The 19,426-nt window shown below is 41.3% G+C and overlaps 1 protein-coding gene across 3 annotated transcripts in view; it reads right to left on the bottom strand.

The window, feature by feature from the left end:
- Positions 1 to 244: 244 nt before the first annotated feature.
- The window catches only part of LOC145494359 (neurochondrin-like), a 46,762-nt gene continuing 27,580 nt past the window's right edge, over positions 245 to 19,426 (bottom strand). Inside the window, exon 3 of one of the 3 annotated variants that reach the window (XM_081473805.1) lies at positions 245 to 908. In XM_081473805.1, the coding sequence (XP_081329931.1) occupies positions 867 to 908 (42 nt within the window). In that variant the 3' untranslated portion in view covers positions 245 to 866. The other 2 variants (XM_081473803.1, XM_081473804.1) reach the window with 2 other exon arrangements.

Genomic DNA, 19,426 nt, shown 5'->3' with positions numbered 1-19,426 from the left:
GTGTTCTCCTAAACTTTTAATCGGTAAGAACGAAGATTGTAACTTTTATATCGCTCATGTTATCTTATTTAGGTCAACCACTTAAGAATAGTCGGCTAAAATCAAGGTAGGAAACGTTTTAGTCAACCTCGATAACCTCGAAGGAAAATATGCTAAGTAGCTTGGTGCGCAGTCGCAATAGAACCTTATTTGAACTGCGCATGACATTACGTTAGCCAAATTGACAGATTGACATTGATTTGATGGAGACGTGGTTGTCCCTTTAAAAGGAACGTGACGAGTTAGCTCCTCATAGTTGTAGTAATTGCTATAACCAGTCAAGAGTAGCAGTAAGAGAACGTTGTAAGTATTGTACCGAAGTCATCAATAGTGGAAATAAAAAGAGAAGCAACCAAACAAAGAGTGTTGAAGTGATCGGCTAATTTCCCCAAAGGTCGCTTCAACAAGTTAGTGGAAGAATCCGCGGGTTTTGCCCGTGTACGGCAAAGGTACCAATCCAGTTTTGTGCATGCCAGGCTGTGGCCGCAGTTTAATTACCCACTACAGGCCAGCAGTACGGTTGCCTTCTTCCTTGCCGCGGGCTTTACAACTAGCGGCCTACATCGCTCAAGTTCGACATCCACCCAGAACGAAACTGGTGGGAGGATAGAAGGATAGCTCTTTAATCTGTTTGGTCATACGCCATTCACACTTTTGGCTACACGCTATTCCTCAGATTGAACTGAACATTGCGGATATTTCCGCGAAGTAGAGGCAGACGTAGTACGTCATTATAAAGGTGAAGTCATTTCGGTACGCCAAACCAGGACAAGATTCATTGCGTGAACCAAGTCGCCCTCTAGGACATCCACTTTACACCAGGGAAGTCAGGAACAGTCGACCCAGTGATAGCTTAGCGTCCAACTACCCTGCAACGAATGCAAGACTGTTGTTAATATGTGTATTTTATTTCTTTAGCCTTACGTATCATTATCTAACATTTTCCCTTTATTTCCCATATATAAATATATCTATATAGTTATCTCGCCATTACTAGTACTTATTTCTTTATGCTATTATTGTGTCAGAGAATCGTGCCTCTTGTTTGAAAATGCCAAAGGGAGTGATAGGAATATTGGAGGTTGAAATTCATGCCCCCTAAGCCTGAACCTGCTAAACGTATTGTTCACAATCCAAAGCTAAAACTCAGGTTGCACAAATGCAGACTGATAGCGAATTTTGTGTTTGTCTCGATCCAACACATACTTTGCCTATCATGGATGAAGCCCAAAAAGAGGAATTTAAAGCTTTGTTCAAAGAATTTGTGACTGCAGTAAGGGGCGATATGGAGAAAGGGTCGCACACAGTACCCTAAACTCGATTTAATGCAGGCTAATTTTAATAAAAAGTCCACAGCTCATGGGTTAAAACCAGATAATTTCGATGGGAATCCGGTTGCAGACATGTTGGCTTGGTTGGACAATTTTCGTCGCATAGCCAAATTAAATAATTGGTCGGACGAGTTACAACTTAATGCTTTTCCAGCTTAATGCTTTTAGTTGATGCTTGGCTGACCCTAAGTAATACTCTACATGGTCCATACCACAGCTGTCATAACAATGTTGGACGGGGCACTTGTAGTACTCCCAATGGCTGTGCTGAATTTTGGTCTCTTTCTTTTGTGAAGTACCCTTCGGATGCACAGGGCAAGAGTACAGGATCTGGGTGTCACTTCGGGTGGGTGGTGACGGATTCTTGAAGGTTTCTGTAGAGGTTTGAGGAGTACTAGAGGGGTCTTGTTTCCATTGCTGTGCAAGCCCGTCCAAAAAGACGTCAGTCAAGGATTTCCCCTTCCTCCAGGACACTTCCACTATTCCCCATTCTCCCCAACGGGCGGGACTCCGTGAAATATAGATTGCTCTTTTACTTCCGAAAGTGTTGTGTTATTAAGTTTTAGAAAAAAACTGCTGTTTTGGTTAATTTACTGGTGCTAAATTACTTTGAAATTAGAAGACTTCTGCACTTGTCGCATTTCTAAGTGTTACATTTTGTCAGTAGTTAATTTAGTTTTTCTATCATTTTGCTAAATAAGTTCCGCACCGAACTCATGCTAGCTGCTACTTCAATAGGATTAATTAACGACCTGTTGGCTGCTGACTCATCGTGTTTTAAGTAGGAATACAGTTGTTAACACATCTAGTTCTTAAATTTTTGTTTAGTTCCTTAATTTGTAAAAGGTGTGATCGGGCAACAGGAAACCGCTAGTTGACACTTCAAAATTTATTAGCTATTCACTAGTTTAATTTTGTTCAGTACTTTTTAATTTAGTGTAATTTTAGTTGGAATTTTTCCCAATAAATAACAAACACTTCAACAATAAAACTCTGGATTTAAGTTTGAATTTTTATCAGGCTGTGCTATTCTCAAAAGACTTCATGTTCTGTTGTAATTTACTTTTAACATCCTAGAGTTAGCACACTTATTATACTCAGTTAACAATAGAGGCATGTAAAATCCATATATATGCAACCACATTTATGTCCTTTGATTACAAATTAAGTTGGAATAACCTGCGGTTGGAACCAAGCTGACTTGTTGCTGTTGCTGTCTGTCCAGTTCGTAGTTAGATCCCGGTACCCAACAGTGTAATGGCTCTTCCCTACCAGCAAGTGCCCAGTTCTAGTCTAATTTTACCTGCAAGTATGGTCGCAGTTGTCTCGTTATCAAGCATCCAGTCTTCGCCCAGTAAACGACGGGAAATGAAGTGTGATTGTGAAAACACAGCTGCCGTTGTTTACCGGTTATCAGTTTCAGTTTGAACATTGGCAAGAAGATGGTGAAATGAATGAAATTATAAAGGAAATGACTGGTGACATTTTGTTTGGCGATCATAGACAATTCTCTCCACATTAGGATTATCCCTGGCACTGTTGCCAGTTCCAGTTTTGGTGAAAAACCTAGAAGACCTCGACTCTCCACCTGCCAGGTGGTTAAATCTCTTGTGACCAGAGGACTCACCCACCGCGGTACAAAAGTCCCTTGCTTTTGCCAACTGGCTTGATGAACATCTGGCGTAAAAATGCAATTCTTGGTCTTCAAGTTGCCAAGGACAGCTTTCAACTAGGCTGCAGGTAAACCTGTTTTCAGTTTCAGTTTGTACCCTAGTCACCCTGTTCTCCCCAAAAGAATTCAATGTTTTCCACTCCACTATTTCACATTTCCAGCCCCCCCTTCCTTGACAAAAGCATCTTCAAATCATTGAATATGGCCTATAATGTTCTCAAGGCTGATTTCACTTATCCCCTAGAATCTGTTACTGGGGATATTAATAACTTGCAAACTGAGTCATCACATACTCAGGGGCACTCAATTCTCCTTTATTCTGCTGTTGCCCCTACCATTTTCAATTTTACTGCTTAAGTGGTACTTTGTTGTGTTTCCTGCCAACAGCGTTCAACCCTCGTTTAGCAGGGTCTTTTCTTGCATTGAATACAGGTGTGAAACAACAGGTACGGTACAAGATTACATGAATGGAATATGGTGCTTACTAATCGACAGCAAAAACAAAAACACCAAAAAATGCTACCATGAAATAAAATTTGAGAGAAGATCATAAGGATGAAAACTGAAAAGCAAAAAAACATCAGTTGTAACAAAATCCCAAATAGAGGCCTATGGAGCCCAAAACGGTTCATAAACAACAAAATCCCTGGAGGGGCCCTTAAACAATATTGATCATAATAACTTCCCCAAACAAGGCCTTTAAGTCCACTTAACACCTAAAACGCTACAATACCGTGTGTGTGTATCCTTATAGTTCTACTAGTCTCTAGCTAAATGGATCTTTAGTGTTTTTGAAACGTGTTTTCTTTGGTAAGGTTTTAAGGTTAGCTTTAGGTAGGCTTGTTTACATAGAAATTACAACGTTCTTTAAATAGGCTCAATTTTTGCAGTGGAGCAATCACAGACAGATTTACTTTTGCTGTTCCATGCAGACAAACGGTACCTTATTACAAATTGTCCACCCTAAAAGCCTCTTATTCATCTTGGTGGCCCCTATTATCTGTCTACTACCAAAAAACATTTAATGCTGACATCGGATAACAATGGCTCTACGTCCTTTGGGAATTTATCACATCTATGTCATTATTCCTTTCCTTTTCAAAGGACTCGTTTCAGCAGCTGTGTTTCTACGATCAGTTTGTACCTTGGGTTTCCCTCCCTTTGCAAAATAACAATGCATCTCCCGTATCCAATTTTGTTATTCCTACCCCACTACGCATTGATAATTCGACCCTTCAGTCCTTCGATACCACTTATGATACCCTTGACCAAAATTTGACCTGTCGCTTACAAGAAGTACGACAGGTTATTAAGGACATTTATCAAGTTTCCCACACGAGTTTGTTTCATGTGCTAATTTACCGTTGTCTTGCTTTTACCATCTGCAACTTTATTGTTTTGGTCGTGTTTTATTGCATATTGTTCAAAAAGCCCTCAGGCTCTGCCCTGCCGACTTCCTCTCCTCACCCTGTGGAAAACCATTTCTCTAGCCTCTCAGTCAACCTCAACCTCTTAAGCTCTAAAAGAAATACTGCTTTACGTTCTTTTATTCATTTATTTCCTTTGCCCTCCTTTTATGTGTGGAAGTGTGCCTTATCAACGTGTTCATGCAGGTCGTAAAATTCTTATATCTACTCGCAAATTAAACTTTTCAGTGTCTTTGTTCAGCATCTGCTCCCCTATTCATGTGTATTGTATTCGTTTTCCCCCATTCATGCCCAAACCTTACTTCCCCCATAAAACTTGCGTTCATTTGAGACCTATGTCACTATCAATTTCTTCGTTCTCTACGCTGCTATTTCATCTGTTACTGTAATTCAACAATGTCAGCTCTGTCATTCGTCGTGGAATGTGACGGTTTTCAGCAGGGAGATGGGGACTTCTCAGTGAAGTGCCTGGCAGTGTCTTGTGGCCCTGCGGACCATGTACTTTCGCCTCTTTGACACCACGTTGTTGCTGTCCAGAGGATCCGAAGCATTAAGGACGTTTTGGTATCAGACAAGGCACCATAGTTTAGCCCTGGCATCGGCAGGCCTCCCACAAGAAATGGCCCTTTCCGTCCTAATGCATGAGGTCCTGAAGGTGTTTATCAACCTGTCAGAATGAGATCTTGCACCAGCCCAAGTTCTCATCTCAGTGAAGGGTAAGGAAAAGACCACCCTCGTCACGAACATTGTCAATGTCCCTGGGTTGCCCTGCCCGTTCGTCGTTCGGAAGTTAGAGGATGTGGCTTGCCCAACAGCCAAACAGTTGATGCCCACGGATCCTGGCCCACTTCTCACCCAGGAGAAGGCTCGTCTTCTCAGTACTTGTCTGCTCAGTGAGGGGCTGGACTGCGATCACGTCGGCCGGATATCCCCCTGAGGAAAAAGACTGTTCTCCACAGGTAACCATCTACAAGAAACTTAGAACTCTTAATTCTGTTCTTCACCTCACCCAGAGGTCTCGAGAGGTGGGAGAAATGCTACGAAGCAATAGGCGAAGTAGTCCCAACCGTTCTTGTTATTGTCTTCAGTTAATATTAAGTGTTTTTATGGAAATATTATGAATTGCTCGCTTCCAAGCCTTTCAAATCTATTTTGGTTTAGTAATAGGGAACTTGTTGTTCCTAGTTTTGTTCACCGATATTTTCATTGTTAGGATTTAGAATACATGTAATCACTTTCAGGTAGTATTATTATAACCGACCAGAAAATATAGATAACCCAACAGGAGCTCCTTTAAAGTTAACAACTAAAAATCTTAAGTTATTATTCTTCTTTGTACATTGCCGATTCTTTGCACACCTGAACATGTGCAATGCCGTTTCACTAACTTTCATTTAGAAGAAAAAAAGGTCGTTATCAGGTCATTAGAGTTTCTTTTCATTACTAATATCTACCTTCCGTTTGCTCGGAAGCTAGCCAGCTGAACTATATTTCAGTAATGAAGTTTTATTAGTTTCCTCGGAAGTTAGCTAGTTGAACTATTTTTTAGTAATGGAGTTTTATTACTTTGTATTCATGGGATAATGTTCCCTTCCTGTTAGTCACACCAATTTCCTAAATATGTGGAAATTCCGTTGGGCCCAAAAAAATTTTTCCTTAGGTTCTTTTATTTATTTATTTCTTTTGCCCTCACTTTGTGTGGAAGTGTGCCTTATCTACGTGTTCCCTCAGTTCAGCTGCAGTTCGTAAAATTTTCATATCTACTCGTAAATTAAACTTTTCGGTTTCTGTGTTCAGTATCTGCTCTCCTGGTCATGTGTATTGTATTCATTTTCCCCTATTCATGTGCAAACCTTACATCCCCTATAAAATCGGGTCCATTTGGGACCAAGTCACTTTCAATTTTTTGCTCTTGATGCCACTATTTCATCTGTGTTTTCAACAATGTCCGCTCTTTCGTTCGTTGTGGAATGCGATGGTTTCCAACATGGAAATGACGACTTCTTAAAGTGCCTGGCTGTGGCTTGTGGCCGTACCAGGACGACTTATTACCATATCTTCGAAACTAACTCACTACTGCCCAAAAGATCAGACGCCTTACGGACTTATCGATTCCAGGTGTTGCACCATGGTCACGCCCTGGCCTTGGCAGGCCTCCCACAGGCAATGGCCCGTCCAGTGCTAATGCATGCCGTCCTGGAGGCGTTTTACGACCTACCTGAACGGGGAGATGTTTCCCCAGCCCAGGTTATCATCTGGGTGAAAGGTACGCAAAAGACATCACTAGTCATGCACCTTGTCAACGTTCCTGGTTTGCCCTGCCCATTCCTAGTCCATACCTTGAAGGACGTGGTTTACCCCAAAGACAAGCAGCTGGAACCTGCAGATCCTGGATTGCTCCTCAGCTAGGAAAAAGCTGAACTCTTCAGCACCTGGCTGCTAACGGAGGGGCTGCATAGTGACCCAGTTAGAAAGCAAACCCTTTCAAGGCCAAGGACCTCTCGAGGTAAACATCTATGGCTTTAAAAGGAACTTAGAACTCTTAATTCCATTCTTTGCCTCGCCCAGAGGTCTCGAGTTAAGGTGGGAAGAATGCTACACTGCACTAGGTAAAGTGGTCCCAACCATTCTTTACTGCGACCACATTATTATTATTTTAAGGTAATATGGAGTATTGTTGTGGAAATATTGTGAATTGCTCGCTTCCAAGCCTTTCAAATCTATTTTGGTTTAGTCATAGGGAACTCACTGTTCCTAGTTTTGTTCACCAATATATTCATTGTTAGGATTTAGAATACATGTAATCACTTTCAGGTAGTATTATTATAACTGACAAGAAAATATAGAAAAGCCAACAGGAACTCCTTTGCAGTTAACAACTAGAAATCTTAAGTTACTATTCTTCTCTGTACATTCCCGATTCTTTGTACACCTGAGCATGTGCAATGCCGTTTCACTAACTTTCATTTAGAAGAAAAAAAGGTTGTTATCAGGTCATTAGAGTTTCTTTTCATTACTAATATCTTCCTTCCGTTTCCTCGGAAGCTAGCCAGCTGAACTATATTTCAGTAATGAAGTTTTATTAGTTTCCTCGGAAGTTAGCCAGCTGAACTATTTTTTAGTAATGGAGTTTTATTACTCTCTATTTATGGGATAGTTTTCCCTTCCTGTTAGTCACACCAATTTCCTAAATATGTGGAAATTCCGTTGGGCCCAAAAAAAAATTCTTGCTTTACGTTCGTTTATTTCTTTTGCCCTCATTTTATGTGTGGACGTGTGCCTTATCCACGTGTTCCCTCAGTTCAGCTGCAGTTCGTAAAATTTTTATATCTACTCGCAAATTAAACTTTTCGGTTTCTGTGTTGAGTATCTGCTCTCCTATTCATGTGTATTGTATTCATTTTCCCCTATTCATGTCCAAACCTTACATCCCCTATAAAATCGGGTCCATTTGAGATCAAGTCACTTCCAATTTTTTTTCTCTTGACACCACTACTTCATCCGTGTTATCTCTGTATTTTGAACAATGTCCGCTAGTTCGTTCGTTGTGGAATATGACAGTTTCCAACATGGAAATGACGACTTCTCCTTAAAGTGCCTGGCCGTGGCTTGTGGCCGTACGAGGACGACTTATTACCATATCTTCAACACTAACGCACTACTGTCCGAAGGACCAGACGCCTTACGGACATATTGATTCCAGACATTACACCATGGTCTCGCCCTAACCTCGGCAGGCCTCGCACACGTAATGGCCTCTCCAGTGCTAATACATGCTGTCCTGGGGGCGTTTTACGACCTATCTGAACGGGGAGATGTTGCCCCAGCCCAGGTTATCATGTGGGTGAAAGGTACGCAAAAGACATCACTAGTAATGCACCTTGTCAATGTCCCTGGCTTGCCCTGCCCATTCCTAGTCCATAACTTGGAAGACGTGGCTTGCCATGCAGCCAAGCAGCTGGAACCTGCAGATCGTGAACTGCTCTACACCCAGGAAAAGGCCGGACTCTTCAGCACCTGGCTGCTAACGGAGGGGCTGGATAGCGACCCAGTTGGAAGGCAAACCCGTTAAAGGCCAAGGACCTCTCGAGGTAAACATTTACGGCTTTACAAGGAACTTTGAACTCTTAATTCTGTTCTTTGCCCTGCCCGGAGGTCTCGAATTAAGGTCGGAGGAGTGCTAAGGAGCAAGAGGTGAAGTAGTTTCAACCGTTCTTTACCGCGACTGCATTATTATTATTTTAAGTTAATATTTAGTGTTGTTGTGGAAATATTGTGAATTGCTCGCTTCCAAGCCTTTAAAATGTAATTTGGTTTAGTGATAGGGAACTCGCTGTTCCTAGTTTTGTTCACCAATATATTCATTGTTAGGATTTAGAACACATGTAATCACTTTCAGGTAGTATTATTATAACCGAACAGAAAATATAGAAAAGCCAACAGGAGCTCCTTTACAGTTAACAACTAGAAATCTTAAGTTATCATTCTTCTTTGTACATTGCCGATTCTTTGTACACCTGAACATGTGCAATGCCGTTTCACTAACTTTCATTTAGAAAAGAAAAAGGTCGTTATCAGGTCATTAGAGTTTCCTTTCATTACTAATATGTACCTTCCATTTCCTCGGAAGGTAGCCAACTGAACTATATTTCAGTAATGAAGTTTTATTAGTTTCCTCGGAAGTTAGCCAGCTGAACTATTTTTTAGTAATGGAGTTTTATTACTTTCTATTTATGGGATAATGTTCCCTTTCTGTTAGTCACACCAATTTCCTAAATATGTGGAAATTCCGTTGGGCCAAAAAAAAATATTGCTTTACGTTTGTTTATTTCTATTGCCCTCATTTTGTGTGTGGAAGTGTGTCTTATCCACGTGTTCTCTCAGTTCAGCTGCAGTTCCTACAATTTTAATATTTACCCGTGAATTAAACTTTTCAGTTTCTGTGTTGAGCATCTGCTCTCCTATTCATGTGTATTGTATTCATTTTCCCCTATTCATGCCCCAACCTTACATCCCCTGTAAAATCGGGTCCATTTGAGACCAAGTCACTTTTAATTTTTTTGCTTTTGATGCCACTATTTCATGTGTTTTCAACATTGTCCGCTCTTTCATTCATTGTGCAATGCAATGGTTTCCAACATGGAAATGACAACTTCTTAAACTGCCTGGCTGTGGCTTGTGGCCGTACCAGGACGACTTATTACTATATCTTCGACACTAACTCACCACTGTCCAAAAGACCAGACGCCTTAGGGACCTATCAATTCCAGATGTTGCACCATTGTCTCGCCCTGGCCTCGGCAGACCTCCCACAGGCAAAGGCCTGTCCAGTGCTAATGCATGCCATCCTGGAGGCATTTTACGACCTGCCCGAATGGGGAGATTTCGCCCCAGCCCAGGTTATCGTCTGGGTAAAAGGTATGCAAAAGACATCACTAGTCATGCACCTTGTCAACGTCCGTGGTTTGCCCTGCCCATTCCTAGTCCGTAACTTGGAGGACGTGGCTTGCCACGCAGCCAAGCAGCTGGAACCTGCAGATCCTGGATTGCTCCTCACGCAGGAAAAGGCCGGACTCTTCAGCACCTGGCTGCTAAGAGAGGGGCTGGATAGTGACCCAGTTGGAAACCAAACCCTTTCAAGGCCAGGGACCTCTCGAGGTAAACATCTATGGCTTTACAAGGAACTTAGAACTCTTAATTCCATTCTTTGCCTCGCCCAGAGGTCTCGAGTTAAGGTGGGAAGAATGCTACACTGCACTAGGTAAAGTAGTCCCAACCATTCTTTACTGTGACCACATTATTATTATTTTAAGTTAATATGGAGTATTGTTGTGGAAATATTGTGAATTGCTCGCTTCCAAGCCTTTCAAATCTATTTTGGTTTAGTAATAATGAACTCGTTGTTCCTAGTTTTGTTCACCAATATATTCATTGTAAGGATTTAGAATACATGTAATCACTTTCAGGTAGTATTATTATAACCGACAAGAAAATATAGAAAAGCCAACAGGAGTAAAACAATAAAAATGCAAACAAGATATAAATTCCCAACCATATTTATTCGTTGTGATAATGGCTAAAAAGTTAATGGTAATGTTTTGAGAAATAGGTGTTGGGTCATTCGAAATATAATATTGGAATATTTTAGGTGTGTAAAAAATGTTGCCTTTCTTATCGTTGTTGATGTGTACGCAGGTGCTGCGTTTCCTAGGAACTAGTTCTTCAGTGAAATATGCGTAAATTACTTGACCGTTGTTAAACTGGAAATGGTGCCATGTAATCTAACTATTTTGAAAATGTAGTGTCTACTTCAATAATTTGTAGCCGATTCTTGGTAGGATGCCTTGGTAGATTCATTTTCTGCGAGCACCGTTGCTGCACTGCATGTTTTCGGTTTAGCTGCGTTGTCCAGCAACTCGTTTGTTTACTCGCGGGTGTCGATCGAAAAAATGAAGTAAAAATTGAAATCTGGATTTTGGAAGCGCTCTTTTTGGAATTAGTCGCGTTAGACTCCTTAACTTATTTTCAGTCTCCTGTCCAATTTTTCAGTCAAACCTTGCCCCTTTTACTGACCTTTTCAGGGAGTTTGATAGTGATGTTTAAATTAATTTATTCCTAATTCACACTTCTACCCAAATAAAGAAAAGATTCCTAACAATAGCAGCGGCACCTCATTAGAGGATGTTTGTACCAAGAGCACGTCCAGTTAATGAGATGGATAGTTTTAACTGGAAATCCCGCTCACGAAGCTGGGAGTTTGTAAACCTATTTCTTGTAACACTTATGTTGTATGAAATATTTAACAACAACGTTTATCTTTCAACTTAGTGTTATCCTAAACTTTTAATCGGTAAGAACGAAGATTGTAACTTTTATATTGCTCACGTTACCTTATTTAGGTCAGCCACTTTAGAATAGTCGGTTAAAATCAAGGTAGAAAACGTTTTAGTCAACCTCAATAACCTCGAAGGAAAATATGCTAAGTAGCTTGGTGCGCAGTCGCAATAGAACCTTATTTGAACTGCGCATGATATTACGTTAGCCTAATTGACAGATTGACATTGAATTGATGGATGACGTGGTTGTCCATTTAAAAGGAACGTGACGAATTAACTCCTTGTAGTTGTAGTAATTGCTGTAACCAGTCAAGAGCAACAAGTAAGAGAACGTTGTGAGTATTGTACCCAAGTCATCAATAGTGGAAATAAAAAGAGAAGCAACCAAACAAAGAGTGTTGGAGTGATCAGCTAATTTCCCCAAAGGTCGCTTCAACAAGCTTTACAGTTAACAACTAGAAATCTTAAGTCATCATTTTTCTTTGTACATTGCCAATTCTTTGTACACCTGAACATATACAATGCCATTTCACTGACTCTCATTTAGAAGAAAAAAAGGTCGTTATCAGGTCATTAGAGTTTCTTTTCGTTACTAATATCTAATTTCCGCTTGCTCGGAAGCTAGCCAGCTGAACTATATTTCAGTAATGAAGTTTTATTAGTTTCCTCGGAAGTTAGCCAGCTGAACTATTTTTTAGTAATGGAGTTTTATTACTTTCTATTTATGGGATAATGTTCCCTTTCTGTTAGTCACACCAATTTCCTAAATATGTGGAAATTCCGTTGGGCCAAAAAAAATTTTGCCTTAGGTTCTTTTATTTATTTCTTTTGCCCTCATTTTGTGTGTGGAAGTGCGCCTTATCCACGTGTTCCCTCAGTTCAGCTGCAGTTCCTAAAATTTTCATATCTACTTGTAAATTAAACTTTTCGGTTTCTGTGTTGAGTATCTGCTCTCCTATTCATGTGTATTGTATTCATTTTCACCTATTCATGTCCAAACCTTACATCCCCTATAAAATCGGGTCCATTTGAGATCACTTTCACTTTTTTTCTCTTGACACCGCTATTTCATCCGTGTTATCTCGGTATTTTCAACAGTGTCCGCTCTTTCGTTCGTTGTGGAATGCGACGGTTTCCAAGTTGGAAATGACAACTTCTCCTTAAAGTGCCTGGCCGTGGTTTGGGGCCGTACGAGGACGACTTATTACCATATCTTCTACACTAACTCACTACTGTCCAAAGGACCAGACGCCTTACGGACATATTGATTCCAGACATTACATCATGGTCTCGCCCTGGCCTCGGCAGGCCTCGCACAGGCAATGGCCCATCCAGTGCTAATGCATGCCGTCCTGGGGGCGTTTTATGACCTGTCCGAACGGGGAGATGTTGCTCCAGCCCAGGTTATCATGTGGGTGAAAGGTATGCAAAAGACATCACTAGTATTTTCAACAATGTCCGCTCTTTCGTTCGTTGTGGAATGCGACGGTTTCCAAGTTGGAAATGACAACTTCTGGTAAACATTGGGAGACAGAGCTTTCCAGGTAGCTGCTCCTTTCCTATGGAATAAGCTGCCAAGGTCTGCGCGCGAAGCAACGAGCTTAGAATCTTTTAAGACTTTAATTAAGACATTTTTATTTAAGGAATCATTTCAGTTATCTTAGCATATCTATATCTTCATTTGTAATTATCTTTTACCCATTTAATTAAATATTTTTTATGATTCTGATAGGAAGATTTGTAAAATTTTAGTTATTAATTACTTTTGTGATGCGCTTTTGAGTATTTTATAGAAAAGGCGCAATACAAATAATAAATGTTATTGTTATTGTTATTGTTAGTAATGCACCTTGTCAATGTCCCTGGTTTGCCCTGCCCATTCCTAGTCCGTAACTTGGAGGGCGTGGCTTGCCACACAGCCAAGCAGCTGGAACCTGCAGATCCTGGACCGCTCTTCACCCAGGAAAAGGCCGGACTCTTCAGCACCTGGCTGCTAACGGAGGGGCTGGATAGCGACCCAGTTGGAAGGCAAACCCGTTAAAGGCCAAGGACCTCTCGAGGTAAACATCTACGGCTGTACAAGGAACTTTGAACTCTTAATTCTGTTCTTTGTCCTGCCCGGAGGTCTCGAATTAAGGTGGGAGGAGTGCTACAGAGCAAGAGGTGAAGTAGTTTCAACCGTTCTTTACCGTGACCGCATTATTATTATTTTAAGTTAATATTTAGTGTCGTTTTTGAAATATTGTGAGTTGCTTGCTTCCAAGCCTTTAAAATGTATTTTGGTTTAGTGATAGGGAACTTGTTGTTTCTAGTTTTGTTCACCAATCTGTTCATTGTTAGGATTCAGAATGCATGTAATAGCTTTAAGGAAACATTATAACCGACAAGAAAATATAGAAAAGCCAACAGGAGCTCCTTTACAGTTAACAACTAGGAATTCTTTTTTGTACATTGCCGATTGTTTGTACACCTGAACGTGTGCAATGACGTTTCACTAATTTTCATTTTGAAGACAAATAGCTATCAGGTCATTCGCATTCTTTTTATTATTAAAATCTATGTTCTGATCCCTCGAAAGCCAGCCAGCAAGGCAGTTAAAAAAGGGAATACAATGGCCCTGCAGATTCTAGCTGACGAAGTTTGGGATGGCAATGACAGTGAATTCGCAGCATAGCACCGACTCTATGTCCACAGGTTTTCGTTGACTTCTCCTGGAGTGCCTCAAGATCACACCACGGAAGAACTCTTCTACGATAGCTGATCATGTAGTGATAAGGCCAGCAGTATGGTCATCAAATTTGTTGGCATTAATTCCAATGATACCTCAAGCAATAAACACATAACTTGAGAGAGGGAAATTAGCTACATTCACAATCTAAATGAATGCAGTCCCCTCAAAATTCCAACCCCACTCACTTATCCAAATCTAGGCTGGTAATTAACTATGTAATTTTTACATGCCCTTTTTTTCCAGGAAAAAACTTGTGACTATTCATAGAACAGAGTACAGACAAGAAGCTGTGTTGTGTCTTGGAGCAAAACCTAATTGTGAACTTCCCTTTTTTGGTTCCATTTAAAAAATCAAAAATCTGCACTGTGGCCCAGTATCTTATCTTGGAAGATTATTTAACCCCATATCTGCTACATTACATGATGGACGAGGCAACCTGTAGAAGTCCAAAGACTTGCGAAGAGATTGAACTTCTGTATGTGGCAGGGTATCAGTCCCTGGCCAAGCCTTTGTCTATCCTTGCTTGCAATTTGGTCCTATTTTGTAACCTTCAAATTAACCGCTATAAAACCACAGATCTTGTCGAGGCTTTCCACAATTGTTCCTGATCTCGCCAGAATCGTTAGTTCCTGTCCTTGTGTATTCAAGTGTTCTCTTTTTACACCCATGGCTTGTTTACCAATCATCGCCCAGGCCGATGGCTTTCACCATGCCGGTGGAGATTTTTTCTACAAGGCGTTGGTGTTAGTCGACATGAGGACCGGTTTGTATCAGCTACGCCGATTTGAGTCGACTGACCTCTTGGCTCACGACCCCGATCACTTACTGACCTACTGAGTCCAGTCCGCACAACACGGCTGGCACCTAAACTCCGCTGGATTGCCACAATGTGCCGTTGAAACAGCGCTCCTGACTTTCTTGCAGGATGCGCTTCTCAACGCATTGGAAGTGGGGCACCCAGTACCTACGTCGATCGTTCTTTAGACGAAAGGCCACGAAATGTTAACTCGCTTCTCCACGCTGTCCTTAGCCCTGGCGCCGGTGCCAGTCCCCCTGTTGGTCAAAAACTTGGAGGACCTTGATTGCCCCCCTGCTCGATGTCTCACAGGGCTAAACCCCGACGAAACGGCCACCACCGTTTCCAAGGCCTTGGCCTTTGCCAGATGGATGGAGGACCAACATTTGGCCTAACTCCCATCTCCAAATCGCCGCGGACGGCTCAAATTAAGGCCGTATGAGTGTTACCAGGAAATTGTAAGGAACTTTGGAAATTCACCGTAAGAACATTATATCTCGTTTTGCTGCGTATTGTCAGCTGTATATCTCTTTCTTAGTCAGTTTATTCGTTTCATGCAACAGGATAATTGTGTTTTGCCTCTTCACAATTTAGTATTGATTATTCACCTAAACGTATAGTCTTTTCGCTTAATTTTAGTATTAGCTATTTTAGGGTTCGCTTCGCTTTGTTTAACTATATTTAGGATTCCCTTCGCTTTGTGTAACTACATTTTGGGATTCGCTTCGCTTGTTGAAATTATATTTATTCAATTTGATGTTTCCATAGTTAGCATGTTAAAAGAATACACACAAAAGCCAACAGCACCTATTTGGCCAAAAATAACCTGTTGAACTATTATTTTGTTCATGTAATATTCGAAATTACAAAAAGGCGTGATTTAAAATAATAGCTGGTTCTTTTAACTTCCGAACTTTTTGTGTCACTTATTTTTAGTAATAGCGGTTGTTTTGGTTTATTACCGTAGCTAATTACTTAAGAGTTCCGCGCTTGTCGCATTTCTAAAATGTGTTACATATTCTCAGTATTTAATTTAGTTTTCGGAGTGTTTTACTAAATGAGTCTCTTGCCGATCTCGCCTCTGTTGTTCACTTGAATAGGATTAATTAACTACCTGTTGGTCGCTGACTTATGGCGTTTTAATTGTGAATATATTTGCTGACATATCCAGTTTCTTTAATTAATGTTTTAGTTTCTTAATATATTTGAGGTGCGATCGGTCGGCAAGAAACCGCTCGTTAACACTTCAAAATTTATCAGCTATTCACTAGTTTTAATTTCGTTCGGTAGTTTTAATTTAGTATAATTTTAATTGTAACTTTCTCCGCCAAGCAACGAACACTTTTAACAATAACTCGGAAAGTTAAGTTAGAATTTTTATCAGGTTGCGCTATCCTCAAAGGACTTGTAATCACTTTTCACATTCTGGTGTTTGCGCTCTTATTATACTCTGTTAACAATAGACGCTTGTACAAATCGTATATAAACAACCGAACTTGTTATGCTTTTTCGATTACAAACTAATTCAGAATAAATTGCTGTTGGAACCAAGCCGAGTTGTTGCTGTCTGTCCAGTTCGTGGTTAGATCCCGGTACCCTAGAGTGTAACGGCTCTTCCTTGCAAGCGAGTGCCCCGTTTGAGTCTAATTTTCCCCGCAAGTTTCGTCGCAGTCGTCTCGTATCTCAAGTTCGAAGTTCGCCCGTTTTCCCGTACGCCCACAAGGAAAAACCTACCGTTACATGAAGGAACTGGAAGAGCTTGATGTGGGAAACAACAAACTGACAGTTTTATCATCACACATGAAACATCTCAATAAACTGTAGTATTGATATGAGCATAGGAAGGTTGTCATTGATCCCTGAAGCCGTTCCTGACTTGACTAAATTGGAGGAACTTGACTTGTCAGTTAATTATATGGAAAGAGTTACTGTACCAACACGTACTAGCAACCTGACAAACCTCAAAAGGCTGAAATTATTCCACAACCACTTCCTCACCACTGGTAAATAAAATAAACTGATTGAGCTAAGTGCAAGTAGAAAAGAGTTCTCAGTTCTACCTTGAAACATTTCACACCTCAAGAAAATCTGGCGACTGGGCTTGAGTAATAACCAGAAACTAATTTTTGTAAGCTTTGGTCATCCTTATCACAAGTTGAGTGATATTTGGCACTCTCACAATGGGTGCATTTTCAAATCATGAGTTTATTTCCCTGTACACAATGGAAGTACACAAAGCCTTGACCTCTTTGTTATACTTAACTGAGACTGATGACCTTTTACGACATCTGGCACACATTTCTCGCAAGAACTGGGTTAGCTATGCCGACCTTCCTCGCTTTCTGACTGCCGATTTGTCAATCAAGCTTGCCTCTGTCCCTTCCCTGCAAACACTCTTGACGCTTTAAGAGATGGTTTTCCACTGCTCAGAGCCTTTGATTGACTACCACCTTGTCAACTCCAGAAACCTTCAATTACATCTTTTGTTCACTCTTGTAACATTGGATCAAGGTACTGCTATTTGCATAATGGAATCGTTAGTCCCATCGTCTTATCAAATTAACGGCAACTGTTTTGGCGGAACAATAACGTGGCATGATCTGGTTTTACTGACCTGTGATAACAAAAGGTATGTTCTCAAACAAGCCGAGCTAGACCTATGCTTCAAAGAAGAAACCCCACTTCTGTGCCCAGCTGATGTCCTGTCCACTGTGGAAAACCTGTTGTGGCTTGGTCTCAAGTGGACACCCCAAACTAAGCTTTCTTTTCACCATGCCCATTCCCCGTTGCCCAAGTGTCATAACTTAAGACTACTTGTTCATCTCGGGGGGCGTTATTATTTGTCCACCAGTTTTAACATTTCTATTCGTACTAACAAGGGTTCAAGGTTATTAAGGTTACTGCCATTCCACATTTATCATTTCCCATGTAATGTATGGTTTTCACACCAACATACCGGGTGGGGACGTTGCCCCAAGCGACTGAGTTTTCAATTTCCTTTGTTCCATAACGGGCAATTTTAGTTCGTACCTTGGGTTTCCCTCCCCTTCCAAAATAACACTACATCTCCCATACCCAATTTTGTCATTCCTACACCGTTGCGCATTGATAATTCGACTCTTCAGTCCCTCAATACCACTTATGACACCCTAGACTAAGATTTGACCCGTCGGCTACAAAAAGTACAACAGGATATCAAGGACATTCATCAAGTTTCCCACCAGAGTTTGTTTACAGTGCTAATTTTACCTTTGTCTTGCTTTTACCATCTGCAACTTTATTGTTTTGGTCGTTTTTTTAACACATACTGTCCAAAAAGCCCTCAGGTCCTGTCCCGCCGATGTCTCCTCCTTGCCCTCTGGAAAGCATTCCCCTTACCTCTCAATCAACCTCAACCTCTTAAGCACGGCAATCACTGCCTTGCGTTCTTTTTATTTTTATATTTTTTCCCCATTTCGCCCTCATCTTTGCATATGGGAGCGTCCCTTAGCTCACATGTTCCGTCAGTTCAGCTGCAGTTGGTGAAATTTTCATATCTACTCACGAATTAAACTTTTCGGTTTCTGTGTTCAGCATCTGTTCCCCTATTCATGTGTATTGTGTTCATTTCCTGCTATTCATGGCCGATCTCATTCTTTCCATCCCCTATAAAATCATGTTCATCTGTGAGCTAGTCACTACCAATTTCTTCGTTCTCTACGCTGCTATTTCATCCATTTACTGTATTTCGACAATGTCCGCTCTTTCGTTCGTTGTCGAATGTGATAGTTTCCAACGCGGAACTGATGACTTCCATGCACTTAAAGTGCCTGGCAGTGGCTTGTGGCCGTACAAGGACTACTTATTACTGCATTTTCGACACAAGTTCGTTGCTGTCTAAGGGACCGGAAGCCTTTAAGACGTATCTTCACCAAACGTTGCACCATGGTCTGGCCCTGGCCTCGGCAGGCCTCCCGCAGGGAATGGCCAGTTCAGTGCTAATGCACGCTGTGCTGGAGGGGTTTATCGTCCTATCAGAAAGAGGAGATCTTGCACCAGCACAGGTTCTCATCTGGGTAAAAGGTACGACTAAAACATCCTTTGTCACGCACCTGGTCAATGTTCCTGGGTTGCCTTGTGCTTTTATAGTTCAAAGCTTGGAGGACCTGGCATGTCCCACAGCTAAGCAGTTGGAACCCGCAGATCCTCGCCCGCTCCTCACCCAGGAAAAAGCTTGCCTTTTCAGCACCTGGCTGCTCACCGAAGGGCTGGATAGCGACCCCATCGGACGACGAACCCTCTAGTGCATGGCCTGATCTCCCGAGGTAAACCACTTACGACTGCACGAGGAACTCACAGAACTCTTAATTCCATTCTTTACCTTGCCTGGAGGTCTCGAATTAAGGTGGGAGGAATGCTACAGAGCAATAAGCGAAGTAGTCCCAACCGTTCTTTACCGCGACCGCATTATTGTTATTTTAAGTTCACTCCAAGTATTGTTATGAAAATATTGTAAATTGCTTGCTTCCAAGCCCTTAAAATGTAATTTGGTTTAGTAATAGGGAGCTTGTGGACCTCGGTTTTGTTCACCAGTTTGTTCATTGTTGGGATTTGG

This window comes from Orbicella franksi, chromosome 8 (assembly GCF_964199315.1).
Source record: "Orbicella franksi chromosome 8, jaOrbFran1.1, whole genome shotgun sequence".
NCBI classification, from domain to species: domain Eukaryota; kingdom Metazoa; phylum Cnidaria; class Anthozoa; order Scleractinia; family Merulinidae; genus Orbicella; species Orbicella franksi.
This window is presented reverse-complemented; position numbering and strand designations above follow the sequence as displayed.